This window comes from Ascidia mentula, chromosome 4 (genome assembly GCF_947561715.1).
Source record: "Ascidia mentula chromosome 4, kaAscMent1.1, whole genome shotgun sequence".
NCBI lineage: Eukaryota > Metazoa > Chordata > Ascidiacea > Phlebobranchia > Ascidiidae > Ascidia > Ascidia mentula.
This window is the reverse complement of record NC_138569.1, coordinates 14800850-14818550: the sequence shown is the minus strand read 5'-3', so window position 1 is coordinate 14818550 and position 17701 is coordinate 14800850. Positions and strand designations below refer to the sequence as shown.

Sequence of the window (17701 nt, the reverse complement as noted above, 5' to 3'; positions counted from 1 at the left end):
TGATTCCACGGGTGAAATCAAAATATGACAAATTTACACAAATCGTTGCAGTTACTGCAAACTAGGTTTCTCACGACTTCTAATCATTGGATTCAAGAGGGATAGACCAGGATTAGGCAGTAGTATTGTTATGGCACAACTGTCCCCGATAATGAGTATTGTGCCAACCGCGTATTTGTGATTGTACTAGACTAAAGTACGAATTCCGGCTCGAACTTTATTCCGTGTTGGTTCAACGCCCATCACAAATGCGCATTATAGGTGGTGCAACGGTTGATATCTGGTGCAACGGCTGATAAGCTGGATCAACAGTGTGTAGTTTATTGTGTCCTGTGCGAATTTAGGCATTTTTCAAGCAATTGCGTGCCTTGAACAAGAAATTTATTTCAGCAAATTAACTTTGACTGTGGTGATTAAGCTCCATGACACAACATACGCTGCGTGCCACGAAGCGTTTGCAAAATAGTCACATGCGTAAACACAGCATTAGTTTAAATCATAATTGCTTTGACTGCCGTTCTGTACCAATGCCCTCTTTTTTCTGACGTTATTGAGGAGAAAAGCATATCGTCTGCAGAAAAAACAATCAGTGAAGTGCATACTCGTTTGTTGTTGTGTCTGACGTGCACGATGACATAAATGAGCTTGAGGTTGATGATATATTATTGTATATGACCTCCAAGACAGGATTTTATTGGCACATTGGCCCTCAAAGTACTATATTCAATTTCAGCTAAAGAAAGCATAATTTGTAAAACAACAAGCAGAAAAAAACACATAACAAACATGCTTCAAAGTGGTGCGTTCCTTCATTTGAAATGTCAGAATGCTTGCCGACTTTTTGCGACAAGTATGTATAATTTATTATTATGATAGGCCTACTCATTATAACATGTATAATAGATTTTCTGTAGTTCTTTTCATATCTTTTTTAACATCCGGTCCAGACGCATATTCTTCTCGTAGTAAACTAGAATTGCGGCATACGTTTGCACCGAGCATTTGTTATTGGATAGAGCCGCAAGTTTAGGTTTTCAGCAACGATCATTGATGACGTAGTAATATTTTAGCTCGGTGATTATAAGATCGTTGCCCCCCCCCCCCCAACAGTATGCAGGGAACTAACTGACAACGCATATAATTTTTGTACCTTTGAACACATTTAAAAAACAAAAAAAATTTGAAGGTTCCTAATGAAGGAGCCCCATATCAATTTTTACATCACATAATAATGCATGAACACTCGATAAGAATGTTAGAAACTTTGTGTAGTTTTAGATCCAACAATGTTCAGTCAAGCTTCCTTGCAAACTGTTTTTAACACATAATCTCCCAAAAAAAGATCACACAAATGTTCTGCGAGCAAAAGGGAGTGCTCAACAAAAATGACATGCATCCATGTTTGAGTTGTGCACCATTGTACGATAACCAAGTGCTGTGCAGTAAAATAGGTCCTTATCACTTTTTCCATAATGGGTACAAAATGCTGACAGTTTTGCACAGAGCTGTTACATAGGGATGTACTGAAATCCTTTCAGCAGGGGTGTAACAATATGTTTTGGTATGTGTGATGTTGACTCTTTATGACCTATGACATTTAGTGAAATTTCATAAAAAGAGGGATTTTATATGTATATACCTATTTGTTTCAGAACCATTAGTATTTCTGGCCTTGTTCCCTGGTTTACACCATGGTACAAATTTAAAACTTTTAAATTGCATCTGACTTTCAATGTTCTAATAGAACTGTTTGGTTTTAAATTGAAGTTTTTTAGAGTGTCCATATACTATGTTTCTACCATCATTTATTTGTGTTTTGTATAAAAACTGATACAAATTCCTTGACAAACATAAATTTTGTTTATTTGAAGTTTGTTTAAACATTTAACCAAGTTGTCATGAGGACAAGCATGTTTTCTTTGTAATCATTCTGTGACATGTTTCAGAAATGTTGCTGTATGTCAATTTACCTACAAAATATTACATTTCTTTGTTACCATAATCTAGAAGCATCATCTTATGACAAGACTTCACCCCTTCCTTACAACCATATACCCAAGCCTGGACCGTTGCAACACTTGTCAAAAATGACAGTTATGGCTCAAGGAAAATTTGATTTGATGCACCATGCCTACCAACGGCACAAAGAGCTTGGGCCAATTTACAAAGAAAACATTTTTCCTGGTTAAGTTCTTCAACAATAGTTTTAGGATTTTACTGAATTAACAAAATAATTGTTGTTTAGGTGTAACAAAAATGACAGTAATAACTTGTGATCCTGGTGACACTGAGACCTTATTGCGTCTGGACAGTAGACTTCCTCTCCGACCAACACTAGATCCTTTGGGTAAAATAAGAACTGAATTAAATTTTCACAAAGGAATCTCCGAGTCAAATGGTGAAGAATGGTACAAAGTAAATATTAGGAGACACTTTGTTGATATGATTGTATCGAATGCCATTAATGCAGAAAAATGTGTCTTTAAAGATAAGAAGTGTGGTGAATCAACACTTTCTTACAAACCCATCAATATGGTCATATGGAGAAGAGCATTTTAATGTTGCAAAGGATTTCGTTGACTTCATTGGCAAAAACTTGGATGAAAATAATGAGGTGTTTGCAAAAACATTGGGAAAGTGTTTGGCGACTATGTTTCAAAAAGGCATAACTTTTTTGTGTATAATTTTAGGTTCCTAACTTCGAGTATGCACTGAAATGTTGGGCTCTGGAAGCTGCTGGGGTTTTTAGCTTGGACACAAGGCTAGGTACATTTCATGACATAAAAATTATACTTTGGTGTGAAGGCACATTCCTTACAAAATAACCTTTGTGTGTGCATTGCGTAAGGGTGTGTCTGTGTTTGGTCTTGTCAGTTAGTGTGTTTTGCTGAGGTCAAACTACATCAAAATGGCAGCAAGTGAATGATACAAAACATGCAACAAATATATTATTATTAGGACTTTTCAGTGAAGTTGCTCCCCATTCTAAAGAACTTATTGAAGCCCAGGAATTGTTCTTTCAGTCACTTCACGCAGTGTTTCACAGTTTTCCTACATGGAGGTGGTTTGAAACTGCGTCATACAAGGTATGTGTCACTGAAGTAGACTTGCATGTTGACATCATTGTTTCACACGTTTTTTTTTTGTCAGGAATTAAAGGAAAGTCAGTTTCGTGTCATCAAGGCAATTTTGAAACACATAAAAGCAATGCAAAGTAACTCTTCACCGGAACAGAAGACACAACTAAAATCATTTCTTGATAGAAGTGAACTTACCGACAAGTATGTTACTTAATTGTATTGTACACATGAAAAAATATGGGAGGGCCACTTACAAGCATATCATATTCTCTTTCAATGTTATTACTACGCAACATTACCATGCCTTTTTCCTTATTTTTTAAAAAAAGGGAATTTTGCTGTTTAATGTTATTTTTTATCAATAAAATGTTGAACATTTTGGTTAATTGGTTGTAAAAGGTGTGTGAAACAAAGATACAACCGTAAAAACCAGGTGTGCACAACACATGACATGTCAAACTTGACACGCTGTTGATTTGAAAATGGACGGTTTATTTTGACAAAATTTAGCTTTTATATCTGTCCTTGCCAGTGCATGAACATGAAAGTCCAGAAATTGGTTTTGCCAAACAACTTTACCAATCATAAATAGTTAAAAATTAATAAAATGGTGGTTAGTAACGTTCTTGTTCAAGGTGCCTACTGTTTGAGGTAAACTTTTTGTGTAGCACCAAAATTACTGTGCATTCATATTTTTCCTGAGGCTCAAAAACTTTTCAAAGACTTTTTTTTTATGCAGTGAAAAAGAAATGGTTATATCTGATTTTTTGTCGGGTGGAATTGAGACAACAGCATACAGCTCTGTCTTTCCACTTTATGCAATTGCTAAAAATCCGAATAAACAGGAAATACTTCGAGATGAAATCACCAAATACATTGGGGATTCTCCTGTTGTTAGTGGGAAGGTGGGGAACATTTTATCTGTTGTCTGCTTTGGTATAATCCATCCTCGGTGTTTCAATGAATCGGTATTTGTAACTTATTTGACTGATTTTTGTTTAGACCATTGCCCAAATGCCATATCTTAATGCTGTGGTTAAAGAGGCACAACGTTTGTATCCATTCAGTGCGTTTTACGCTCGTGATTTTGAGAAAGAAATTGTGTTGTCGAATTACCGAATCCCACCAGGTGAGGTCAATTTCCTTTGAAACATGAGTAATATTACACATTCAAACTCTTGAAGAGAAATGCAGTTGTTGTCATTGCATTTCCTTAACTCCAACACATGATAAAATTAAACAAACATTCCCCCTCTTCTTTTACACTCATTTTACATTTGAAATGTTGTAATTCAAGCATATATTTTTTTTCATTGGTATATTATAGGCCTACATGCATTTAAAACATGCTTCATCGGCAGTGAAAATTGTTGCCTTCAGGTGTAAGTGTTTTGAATTCATCGAATATTATGAACAATCGTGACCCGCGTTACTTTGACAATCCTGACGAATTCATTCCGGAACGCTGGTTTGATTCGAAGCAACGGAAGAAAGCTTCATTCGCAACTGTTGGTTCATTTGGCGTCGGAGCTAGAAAATGTCCAGGAAGAAAATTTGCGTTGCAGGAAATCCACTGCCTCATCGCGGCGATTTTAAGTCGTTATCGCCTGGAATATCACCACAAGCCACTTTCGACCAAACTTCGGTTACTTATTGTCCCTAACGAAGAACCAAAATTTACATTTTTGCCTTTGTAGTGGTGCCAACATAAGTATTTTGACGCAGTGCTAATGCAAATAGACATTCATTCTGTGCAATTTCCCGAGTGCTTTATGTATTTGCCGTTGAACACTAATTTATTAACCTCATGTTCATGATATTTTAACTTCAGTGTGTATATGCACTTGTTTTGTTTGTATACTTGATGTGGTTGCAATCATCTTTTTTGTAACGGTATGGCTCGCCTTTTTATTCACTCGAAGGGTAAAAGGAAAAAAGTATTGTTCTGTCTTTTACTCTTTCTTGTGAATCGTAGTTTTTTAGCTTCAATTTTGTGCAATGTCATGCTAATAAAATTTGTGCTTTCGGCCAAAATGAAATCACAATAGAGTGTGCACTTCGTAGGCGCTATTCAACTCCTCACTTCCAAAAAGTTACGAGAGTTTGCACTGGAAACTGCTGACGAAGCTGTGTCTATTCAACTGTTGAAACTGACACCCACGCACTTCTGTTTACGTGACGTATGTTAACAGATTACCGAATGACATGACCAAGAATATTGCGAGCAAAGACAAAGTTTGAGAAGCGCCATTTTCACCTGTGGAAATTTGTTTCGTGAGAATTTTGCGGTCTAAAGATTATACGCGCCTCTGATTTGAAACCGATAGTTCCAAATTGAGATAATTTAATTTTTTTCCCCAATAAATGTGATGTGACAGACATTTTGTATCATTAGATATGGCAACCCTTTTGTACACGCGCTCATTCAAAAGCAGTCCCTTTCGAAGTGATAAAGAACCGACATACCACAAGCGCTTTTGCAACCGTGTAGAACCATTTAAGTTCTAACGTGCGCAAATTTTTGGACTTTATTTCCATTGGCAATGAACAACTATAATACAAGATCTGTATGCCTAAATTGACCAGGTTTGTTAAATAAATAGCATTTGCGTTAAAAATTTTCTCTCGATGAGCGGCGCCCACCACAACCGTTACGCGTGACATCACACAATTACATAACCGAATTTGACGAAGGGACATTCCCTGTTTTTTTGCGTTTGTCCCGTGACATTGTCTCAGCAATTGGCACATCAATCACGTTTGTGGCTTTCAAAACAACACAAACAAATTGTTTTGCGCTAAATCGAAACAAGATGCTTCAAACAAAAGTGTTATGTCTTGATCTTATGGTTGGCTCTCAATTAGGCCTTCGGTTTGCTTCAAGTATGTGACTTTATTTATCAAAGAACAAGAAATAGATAAACAAAAACATACAAGTGTAGTGACTTATTGTTATATTTTGTGAATTCCTGTTGTTACAATGAACTTTTATAGTTGCTATGCTACATCAAGCAAAGCACTGTGTTTTACCTTTTCTTGCAGAGGCATCAACTTACAAAGATGTTTCACCACACTCATACAACCAAATTCCCAAACCAGGGCCATTCCAAAGTATAAACAGGATTGCTGGTTTTATAAATGGAAACTTTGAAATAATGAATCATGTTTGCAAAAGACATGGGGAATTAGGACCAATTTACAAGGAATATATGCATCCAGGTATGCTTTCAAAAATTTAATTTTTTTTTTTAATTTTTTTTTTTCTTGTAAACCATCAGTATTTTTTAGGTGCAAGAAAAAGGATGGTTATAACATGTGATCCAGGTGATAATGAAATCATGTTGCGACAAGATGGCAGGTTCCCTATTCGCCCTCCATTAGGTCACTTGAGTAAAGCTAGAAAGGAGCTTAATTTTCATGAAGGACTGTCTGAGTGCAATGGTGCAGAATGGCATAAAGTAATGAAGTGCATTGTAGAAAAAAAACGTCACAGCACTGAAAGTTTTGTTTGCAGATCAGAAGTGTCGTAAACCAGCATTTTCTATTGAATAAATCTATATGGTCATATGGTGAGGAACATTTTAAGGTGGCTAGTGACTTTGTATCCTTTATTGCAAAGAATTTGGATGAGAATAATGAGGTTAGTTTTTGTTCCTTGTGAAGACTGAAGTAAAAATATATCAATTATAACAGACATCAAAGGTTACATCTGATGCAAATGTTGTAATCACATATTGTGGTTGTGTTTGGTGTTGATGTTACTTACTGACTCAGAGCCTGACTTGTCACATAGTAGCTTTCTAGCAATGGAATTCTTGTTAAACCTTATATTTACTTTGCATATAATTTTTTTTTAGATTCCCAACTTTGATTTTGCACTCAAACGATGGTCACTAGAGGCAGCTGGTGTCTTTAGTTTGGACACAAGGCTTGGTAAAGACTAACTTCTTTAATAAAGTTTTCATGTGTCAATCACATTCTTAGAGGTCACATTGTAAGTGTAATGATAAACATCCAGAATAAGTAACCTATAATAGTTTTTGAAAGTTTTTTTTTCATAAAGTATGTAAATTTATGTTTGTTGACAAAGTTTGTATTGACCTTACAAGCACGGATTTATGCACCACTTTGGTAATAATACAAACTATATTTTCAGGTCTTTTTCAAGAGGATTTGGATTCTAATTCTCAAGACTTAATTGAGGCTCAGAACATCATGTTTCAGTCAATGCAAACACTTTCACTCAGCTTTCCTGTTTGGAAGCTTTTTAAATCACCTTTATATAAGGTTTGGAATTTAAACAATAAACATTAATAATTTTTGTTACCAAGGCTGGAAAAAAATAGATTTCATCAAAAACTGCCAAATGAGTAATTGTTTTTGCGAAGAGGAAAAAGAAAAGAGATTAACAGCTTCAGAAATTGATTCAAACTTATACATATCAAAAAAAAAATATACCTATTTTTAAAATTGATGAAAATGATCTGTCTAAACTTACCGGGAGCTTATTTTATGGGTAAAGTAGGTTATAGACATCATAATACTCACATACAACCCTAGGAGAGTATCTACTTGTGACATGTTCTTTGTTTAAGGAACAGTAATTCACTATTTTGTAGTCTCTTACTTCTTGGTGATTTAGGTATTGAAAGACAGTCAACAACGGGTAGTCAATTCAATTATAAAGTACCGCAAAGCATTGCAAGATGATACTTCTGCAAAAAACACACAGTTAAAATCATTTCTTGATAGCAGTGAGCTCACTGAAAAGTAAGCCCCAGCTCTAGAAGTTCTTTTCGATTTTATAACATCTAATTTTAATAACTTTCTTGATATTTAAAAAAGGAGTGTTTAAGTGTAAAACTTAATAACTGTGAATGGTTGTTAAATTTTTCAATGCTGGTTTGGCAAATGTTGGTAGTTTGAACATAATAAACTTTTATGTATACATACTAACATTATTGTTACATGAAGTAAGGATTTACTTTCATACATGCTATTGTTTTGCAGTGAAAAAGATATGGTGATTTTCGAGTTGTTCAGTGGTGGGATTGAATCAACAGCTTACAGCTCAGTATTTCCATTGTATTTACTTGCAAAAAATCAAGAAATACAAGAAGTTTTGAGGAAAGAAGTGAAAGAATATCTTGGCAAATCTGCAGTTCTGACTGGAAAGGTAACAAACTAATTCTACAAAAGTACTTTAGCAAATGATATATTTTATTTTGTTCAACAGACGATTGCCCAAATGCCATATCTTAATGCTGTTGTGAAGGAGACCCAGCGCTTGTATCCATTCAGTGCATTTCATCATCGAAGTTTTGATAAAGAAGTTGTATTGTCAAACTACAGAGTACCACCAGGTATAAAAATAATTGTTTGTTTTAAATGGCTTCTGTCTAAGCACAGTTTATGTATGGGTAGGCCATTGGACATTAGGACTATATTTAAAATATCAGTAGTCCATAGATAAGTGACAACACAAATTTTATCATGGTTAGAGTGGTTATCTCCAAAGGTGTCAATCACTCGAAAACTGTTGTATTTTGTCAACGTTTATCATAATCATACCTAACAAATGTTAAACTTGCATAATTTTTTATAATGTAGTTGTTTACTCTATAGGAAACTGTTATAAAGTAATGTATAAGTATTTTTAACTAGCCTGGTAAAGTTTGGTTGCATTATAATCGTCACCGGTCTGTTTTGTGGCTTCAAATTTCGAAAGAAAAGCTACGATTATCGGATTTGTTAACCCACGAAAAGATCATGTGGCGAACTTGATATTATTAAATTACCCACTCAGCGAATAGTCGTGACCTTAAAAAGCGAAAATGGAATTTTTGTTCAGGTGTAAGTGTTTTGAATTCATCGAACATTATGAACAATCGTGACCCGCGTTACTTTGACAATCCTGACGAATTCATTCCGGAACGCTGGTTTGATTCGAAGCAACGGAAGAAAGCTTCATTCGCAACTGTTGGTTCATTTGGCGTCGGAGCTAGAAAATGTCCAGGAAGAAAATTTGCGTTGCAGGAAATCCACTGCCTCATCGCGGCGGTTTTAAGTCGTTATCGCCTGGAATATCACCATCAACCAATGCAAACCAAACTGCAATTGGTTGTCGTTCCGGCCGTGGAACCGCGATTTACTTTCATACCATTGAAATGATGTGATTGAATTGCACGTCAAGATTGCAACGTAAACTTGGTTTTCTAAACACATTTCTTCTAAATCGTTATTTTGCATTTTATTATGTATAAATATTTGCATTTCCCAGCATTGTGTCGTTTATGTCTTGTTTTGGAACTGTTTTTATGCACTTTATGGTCTGAAATTCGTTTTTTAACCTCCGTGATTGATGTCGCCATAGTATAAGTTACCTACATGAATTGTGTGTTTTTGTTTGGCTTATATCGTCAGCAGAAAAACAAATTACCACCCGTAATAATTCATACCAGATGACGTATTGCTTGAGAGAAAGGTTGCCCTTTACCCTTTAGAGCCCCAGGGGTCACCAGTGAGCCCATGACTTCAAAGACCCATACAAGAAAGGTTTCTGCTTTTTCAAATTTTTTTTTACCTTTAAAGCCCAGAGTCCCCCCTTTGCCCTGATTTTTATTTTATGCATGGTAATATAGCTATTTGTGTAGGTTATTTCAAATTTTTTTGATGTAAATAATCACTGACCAATAAAAGTTGTCAAATATCGCTGTTACAACTTGTGTAGCATCAACACGGACCTAAATAAGGCGTTGTTTAGCTTCAAATACTGAAAAACAAAGTTTTCTGCCCATATGAACCTGCGAAACACGAAAATCACAAGTAGTGGGGTTCCAAAAATTAGTTGTTTGATCAAACATTGTAAAATATTACCTCGGTTTCATTCAGGTTGTTACTTGTACTTCTAAAGAAATGCATAGCTTCACTCGTTTCAACAAAATTAGAAAGGTAATATTTTTCATTGGGTATACGCCAGAGCCCAATGGGTCACAGGTGGCCCCACCAGAAAATGGGGGTTAACGGTCGAACATCTCAAATTTTTTTCATAAAATGTGTTTATTCATTTTTTTTATGTTGCTCAGTGTACCCTTGGGCTGTAAAGGGTTAACCTTGCAGTCGTTTTCTTTTCTATATCTTGTATTATGCTTCTTTATAGAAAAAATGAGAACAAATTTTGACTACCTTTTGGTTTCAATCATTTAAGACTGAGGTTACCACTTGGGTATCGCGACACAGTGTGCAAAATGTTTTACCGTTACCAACCGAGGTTATACCGAAAAAGGTAGCAGAATACTAACTAGAGTCATACTTCATTTCCCCCATAATCAAAAAAACCCAAAACTGCAGCGTAATAAACACAATCGACAGTTTTAGCTTGAAATAACCCGAATTGATCGTTAATGTGTTGCAAGAAATTCTAAACCATTCGTGGTAAAAATTCAAAATCCCTTTATCGAAATAAAAATAAAACATTCTTTCATCGGAGTAAAACCCAACTATATCTTTGTATCAGACCGAGCAATTGCACCCTATTAGTTAAGAACAGTGTTTCCTAACCGGTGATACGCGTACCAATAGTGGTAGGTGATGGCATTCTGGGTGGTACGCGAGCACCTTTCCGTAATATACGTGTTCGTTACTTCACCCCCTAGGTTACTTTGTAACACTCAACTAGGTGTGTCGAAATTGTTTACCTCTAAGTGGTACGCAACCACAAAAAGGTTGGGAATCACTGGTTTAGACATTACAATATGCCCTTTGGCTTAAAAAACCTTGTTGTTTAAAACACACAAATGTAGCGTATTGCTTATTTTATTTGTCGATTCGAACGGATGCCGGCAAAATAATTGCAGCGTTGGTTATTTATCGACTCTTGAAGCTTCTGTAAAATGGGATTCGTTAAATAGGCAACTTAAACTGTATGACATGCATTTTTAAATAGTTTTAACAAAGTCTTACATTCTTCAAAATCCTCGTCATCTTCGGGCATGAGGTCTTCAGCATTATTCTCTAAAAACCGCAATTATTTGTTAATTGTGCACATGTAGGATTCTGTTGAACAGAATTGAGTACAGAAGAGTTAAACTTTTAAGTTTCCAAACCTCTCGGCATTTTGGCATGCACAAACACTCGACCTTGTTTTAATCTCACCTTCGTCACCCCTGCGAACACTCCAACGACGGTAACGACGAACCCAACGAAATCGCCGAACCCATCGGCGTTTTCTCCAGATATATCGACGAGCGACTATTGACTCAGTGGAGTCGGCTGCGAGGAGAACGAGTCCAAGAAGAAGAGCGAGGAGCAGAAGTTTATTCATCTGAAAGAAACAAGAAAGTTGTTATACAAGTAAACTCTTGTCGCTCCCATATATCTGAGTTAAAGAGTGATTAATGTACAATTTATGGCTAAAGTTTTTTATTAAAATAATTTTTCATTTACAAGTTTAGTTATTTTCTGCTTGATTCGAAGTTTCAAACAAAAAACTTTTGTTCGCCAAAAACCAAAAAAGATTTGGCCCCGACCAAAATGTTGTGCTGCCTATAACGTCATAACCATACTCGACGCCATAACTATAATCATAGTCAGACACTTGTTACATATATAAGGCCTACACAGTTGAGCTTACCTTATTTCTTTGCGTGTTTCACAAAGCAAATGATAATTCTTTAAGCGTGTGCTCTCGGCTTTATAGAAAACCGACATTTGGCGACTGAAAACACGCGTTCTTGACTCATTTTTAGTCATAGTTTGCACCAAACATAAACCCAAATTAACCCCCTAAAAATGCACACAAAAATCCTCCACTTCCTTCAATAAAACGTTATCGGGTGATGCGTCAGCTGCATATGTGGCCAGTCGACACGAATTTAGGAAGTATCGGAGATGTGTTTTAGCCGCACCATATGGTCTGATCATCTTCCGCAATCAAAATAAGCTCTCAGAACCTCGTGCTTATCGGTGTATGACGATTGTAATATGTAAACATAAGAAAAGTGTCAAAACATTTACGTTAGAGAATAATAATTCAACAAAAAAAACATTTTTGCTCACCACAAATCTCAATAGTTAACAAGTTTGGTGCGTCATCTGTGGTCATAATAATTTTTTGTGTATTTGCATCCTTAGTTTAGCATAAACTCCTGGCTGTTGACTTCATTGAAGTCCAGCATGTGGCCTAAAACCGCGAAGACGTCCAAGATTAGATGACTTAGTTTCGTTCTAGAAAACACACGAATGTAACTGCAGTTTACCCGGAAGATTTAAAAAAGTCACTTCACTACATTATTTTACGTGAAGTACGGGAAACTAATCGTGCCCCCCATTTCGTAGGACCAACTTGTTCAACTGTGAAACCAACAAAATATTTGGTAGCAATCACTCAATGATTGTGAGCTCAGATACACCAGTGGAACCGTATTACATCATTTATACGTTACTTCATGTGGCGTAGCCATATTATTGGCTTCAACAAGTTGCATAACACTAGAGCTATACTTGGTGTATTTTTGTCAAACGCTCAATTTACAAACGTTTGCAAAAACAGACATTTACCACTCCTCGGAAATTTAACGGTCAGTGGCTTAGCCAGCTTAAAATGCCATCTTCCGACCCTCCCTGGCTACGCCAGTGGTTACAATAGGCTCCTTGTTTCCCATATGTTTAACATCGGCACGAATTCAGGAAGGGTCGTTACATAACGCACTCTCAACATGTTTAGTTTTTCGACTTCCTTTCGTGGTCGAAAAAATATCACTGTTTATGCGTTGTTTCATGCAAACTTTAAAGCAGAAACCAAACGGTATAAATAATATGAAATTCCTGTTGCTGCCAGGCATATTGCAATTAAAAATGTACTGCTCTTCTGGCATAAACGTATTGTATTTTACGACGTTTCGTCTGCCATGCGGCGAGACTTCATCAGGTATGACGCAACAATTGAATCACACTAAAACACGCAGGGGCACAAAAGAAAAAGAAAAAGGGGAACGTTGACACCGCTTGTCAACTCACGTGCTAGAGGCAGAGGCACCGAGGCAGAGGTATAAATAATGCGGACACTACTAGAATCCGCGAATTCCAATTTTCGCCCGGGGTTTGATATAATGTGACTGGATACTAACTGTAGCCGGCCTTTCTTTATCCACGGAAGCAAACCAAAACTGTAGCATCATAAATACAATAGATATTTAGGCTTAAAATAAACTTGACCAGGCACGAAGATGATGCAAAAAAAAATAATTTGTGGTAAATATACAACATTCCTTGGTTTACACAGACCATGCATTGTGTTGTAATTATCCGTTACCACAATTCCAACCGACTAATTGCATTTTATCTTCGACCACCCAAAACTTGATTTACGAAAAGTGTTGAGAATCACGTCTGCTACCTCGAAGAGGAAAATTTATGAGACAAATTCGTTTTGTGATAAAAACCATAGTAAACTTTTCTCCGCACCAAGAAGAGTCAAGATACTTGCAAACAATACACAGCACATTTGTAAAGGTCGCAAGACCCAATAAAATAACTTTAAAAATAGTCTATTTGTGACAGACTACGGTTTTTCCTTTAAATGTCTTTCTTCTAAAAACAGAAGCAATTTTAGCCATACTAACAAAACTCACACATTACGTAATGATTCCGTCACAATTTCATTACTTCAGTATAGTCATTTTTTGCGCCGTGGCGAAAATCACATCACACAAGGCGGTCGCGTAGAAAAAATGCATTGTTTAGATAGGAGAAGGCGCCTTATATGTTGCAGATATCGAATAGTTTTAAACATAGGAGAATCCACAGATTACGTTACCCTAAAAGTCAGGACAGGGTTTTACATCACACAAAAATTTGTCATTGTGACGTCACAAACCAAAGGATTATTTGTCCCTAATTATCGGAGGACCAAAGGGTATAGCAGCAACGCCGTTGACCAAAGCGCCTTCTATGACGTCATGTAACAATAATCTCGCTTTTGTTATGAACATCTCTTCGTTTAATTATTAACATGTTTTATTTTTCCGTGTTACATGCACTTTAACTAAAAAATTTTTAAAAGCAAAACTGTAGTAATTCGTGTTAAAACAATTCGAATTTATTTGCAAGTATCCGAATATTTCCACATTGCAAAAGTTGTATTTGATCTCCTGGAAATAATGAGTGACTATAGAATCTATAATAGAATCTTATAAGATTCTCCAAGAGAATAAAAACCAAAGAAAAGAGGAGAATTTGCACTACAATAAGAATAAGAATTTTACCATTATTCCAATTTCGTCGGGAAAAATGCTATACAAAAAATGCTGGACACGCTTTTGAGCTAATATGAGCTTAACATTATAAATTAACTTTTTCCAGAAGGATTTGGCTATTGATACATATTGTTCCGCTTTATAAACAGGACCACTCGTGTGCATTACAACGAAACGATTTATCTCATACGAGGGGGAATTCCCAGTGACAAACGTGTATGTTTTGTTTTTCATTATTTCGATGGCTGTGCGTTTGTTTTGCAGTTATATTAATTTCCTTTACCTTCTAGCCCAAGTAATGTTGAATTTTGAAGTAATTTATGTGTGCCAAATACTTGAAAATATTGTTTGCAATGTTAGGGCTGAATGTCTGTTAATCAAAGGCAGACAAACTCTCTACAATGGACAAATTAAAAGTTGATGTAGTTGATATGCATACTGGAGGAGAAGCAGTAAGAATTGTCGTGTCTGGTTATCCTGAAATTATTGGAGAAACTATTTTAAACAAGAGGGATTATGTAAAGAAAAATTTTGACCATTTGAGAAAGTATGCTTGCAACTTAATGTTATTCAAAATCGTTACTCATTTTAACTTTAGATTTTTAATGTATGAACCTCGGGGACATTTTGACATGTATGGGGTTATTCCTGTAAAACCAGATGTGGATGATGCAGATGTTGGGTACCTATTTATGCACAATGAGGGCTATGGCACTATGTGTGGGCATGCTATGATTTCATTAGGAAGGTTGGTACTTAAACACCCAGCAAGTTTGCTGCAACTAAGTAACATTACTTTTGTCTAGGTACTGTGTTGATAATGGAATTGTTCAGTACAAGGAACCAGAGGCCACAGTCAATATTCAATGTCCATGTGGCGTAGTAAAAGTGTTTGTTACTTGCAAAAATGGCTACACAGATAGTGTCAGGTTTCTGAGTGTGCCTTCATTCGTTGTAAAGGTAAAAGATAGTGCTCACATGTTCTATTTTTAAACTCTGCCCAAATAGCAAAGCATTTCATGAAACTAGGTATATCCATGTGAAGTTCCTTTCTGGAGGAAAATTATTACAATGAGATTATGAAAGGATCTCACATTAAAAAGCTGACTTCCTCCATTGTAACCATTATTTCCCACAGGGCCAATAAATTTAAGAACACCAATTTTCAGAAGAAATAAACTCTTTTTTTATGACATGGATTACTGGCTGTTGAGCATATGACCTATATTACCAAAAAGGAACTTTTTTAAAACTTACAATATGTACATTGACAGACTGATGTTAATCTGCACTTAGAAGAATTTGGAAATTTTAAGGTGGATGTAAGTTATGGTGGTGCATTCTATGCATTTGTTGATATTGACAAGTTGGGAATTGATTTTTCTGATGTAGGAGTTATTAGAAATGCTTCTGCCAAAATAAAATCTGCTGTCAGTAAAGAGGTATTACAAGAGCAGATATTTTATATGATATGGTTAGTTTTGTAGTTTAGCATAAACATAAAATTTTTTAGGTGAAGTTTTCACATCCAGATGACTCAAGGCTTAACTTTGTTTATGGGGTTATTTTTACAAAGTATCGCAAGGGAACTCCTGAAGAACCAATAGCAGAACTTTGTGCTTTTGCTGACTGTCAGGTAGACTACATCTTCCCGGAGATTTTTTATGAAATGTTTACTTTTGTTGCCTTTTGTAGATTGATAGAAGTCCATGTGGCTCTGGTACAACAGCCCAAATGGTGTTAATGTATCACAAAGGACTAGTTTTAACACAAGAAGTAAAAGTTATTGAAAATCCTATTACCCATTCAAAGTGAGTGATAAATTAAATATGAACATGGTTACTATGAAAACTTTCGCAATTTTTATAGATTTGAGGCACAAGTAGTTGGGGCAACAACTTGTGGTGAACATAAGGCTGTTGTGGTTGAGGTAAAAGGCAATGGATACTACACAGGACAATCAACTTTCACTTATGAGGAAAGAGATATGCACAAATATGGTTTTCTGATAAAATAATGTCTTGTGTACCAAGAAGCTATATTTAGTACAGTATTTCAAAATGGTTATTTTATTAATTTTCGGCTTGTTTTTGGTGTTGGTCCATAAACCATCTAAAGTTTGTGCCAAAGATAGAAATTTACTGACAATCCGAGTACAAAGTAATGTCTTTTTATTATGATGTATTTCAGTAGTTTGTTGTTCCAGCGCTACCAAACCTGTTTGATGAATTGTGTGCAATATTGTTGCTTAACTAATTTGATATTGCATCCTGTTAAGTTTTGAAATATGGTGGTTTATTTTATCATGTCCAAGTAGTGTAATTTTCATCAGTGTTTTATACTCACCCATCCTGCCCATTCTATTGCTATAGCCTCAATGTATTTTCATGTGTTAGAAAATACATAAGCACACACTTATTTACGACTACCTGGCATCGGTATTAAAACATAGTCTTACTGTATGGTGCAAAAATGTACATCCTTTTAAAATTGCGTTTCTGAAGCTTTAGAATCACGTAACGCGACTGCGTTACTTACACCTTTGTGTTTAATTAAGTTTACTTGACCGCTCATTGCTATATCTTGGCACTTATTGGAACAGTTCAATTACACGTACTCCTTGCTTCAAAAGTTGTGACAAGACGTAATTTGATTTACGGCAACTGACAGTGCAAATACATAGAGTTTAGGATATTGAATGCCAAGTTAGCAATACCAACTTTGACACAGAAAATAATTTCTTCAAAAACAATCAATAATAAATAAAATAAAACGTTATCGGGTGATGCACCAGCTGCATATGTCGCCAGTCGACACGAATTTAGGAAGTATCGGAGATGTGTTTTAGCCGCACCATATGGTCTGATCATCTTCCGCAATCAAAATAAGCTCTCAGAACCTCGCGCTTATCGGTGTATGACGATTGTAATATGTAAACATAAGAAAAGTGTCAAAACATTTACGTTAGAGAATAATAATTCAACAAAAATCATTTTTGCTCACCACAAATCGCAATAGTTAACAAATTTGGTGCGTCATCTGGGGTCATAATTATTTTTTTGTGTATTTGCATGCTTAATTTAGCATCAACCCCTGGCTGTTGGCGTCATTGAAGTCCAGCATGTGGCCTAAAGCCGCGAAGACGTCCAAGATTAGATGACTTAGTTCCGTTCTTATAGAAAACATTTCCAATTTGGACGAATGTAACTGCAGTTTACCCGGAAGATTTAAAAAAGTCACTTCACTACATTATTTTACGTGAAGTACGGGAAACTAATCGTGCCCCACATTTTCTAGGACCAACTTGTTCAACTGCAAAACCAACAAAATATTTGGTAGCAATCACTCAATGATTGTGAGCTGAAA

General features: G+C 35.8%; 2 protein-coding genes across 4 annotated transcripts; both read left to right on the top strand.

The window, feature by feature from the left end:
- Nucleotides 1-627: 627 nt before the first annotated feature.
- LOC145897381 (cytochrome P450 10-like) lies at nucleotides 628-9695 on the top strand. Of its 3 annotated transcripts, none has more exons than XM_082985647.1 (10): nucleotides 628-850; nucleotides 2008-2184; nucleotides 2246-2415; nucleotides 2489-2614; nucleotides 2691-2766; nucleotides 2959-3086; nucleotides 3151-3281; nucleotides 3820-3985; nucleotides 4083-4209; nucleotides 8932-9695. In XM_082985647.1, the coding sequence occupies exons 1-10, from the start codon at nucleotides 787-789 to the stop codon at nucleotides 9249-9251; spliced, it is 1485 nt and encodes a 494-aa protein (XP_082841773.1). In that variant the 5' UTR covers nucleotides 628-786; the 3' UTR covers nucleotides 9252-9695. The 3 variants fall into 3 exon arrangements, with proteins under 3 accessions (XP_082841773.1, XP_082841774.1, XP_082841772.1); XM_082985648.1 differs by lacking the exon at nucleotides 8932-9695 and adding an exon at nucleotides 4461-5104 and having other exon boundaries at nucleotides 630-850; XM_082985646.1 differs by lacking the exons at nucleotides 628-850; nucleotides 2008-2184; nucleotides 2246-2415; ... (4 more) ...; nucleotides 3820-3985; nucleotides 4083-4209 and adding exons at nucleotides 5782-5963; nucleotides 6123-6299; nucleotides 6369-6538; ... (4 more) ...; nucleotides 8091-8256; nucleotides 8317-8443 and having other exon boundaries at nucleotides 8932-9691.
- A 4939-nt stretch (nucleotides 9696-14634) lies between these two features.
- LOC145898765 (trans-L-3-hydroxyproline dehydratase-like) lies at nucleotides 14635-16874 on the top strand. The gene is made up of 7 exons (XM_082987364.1): nucleotides 14635-14882; nucleotides 14934-15083; nucleotides 15142-15295; nucleotides 15610-15777; nucleotides 15849-15971; nucleotides 16031-16146; nucleotides 16205-16874. The coding sequence occupies exons 1-7, from the start codon at nucleotides 14737-14739 to the stop codon at nucleotides 16350-16352; spliced, it is 1005 nt and encodes a 334-aa protein (XP_082843490.1). The 5' UTR covers nucleotides 14635-14736; the 3' UTR covers nucleotides 16353-16874.
- The last annotated feature ends 827 nt before the right edge of the window (nucleotides 16875-17701 follow it).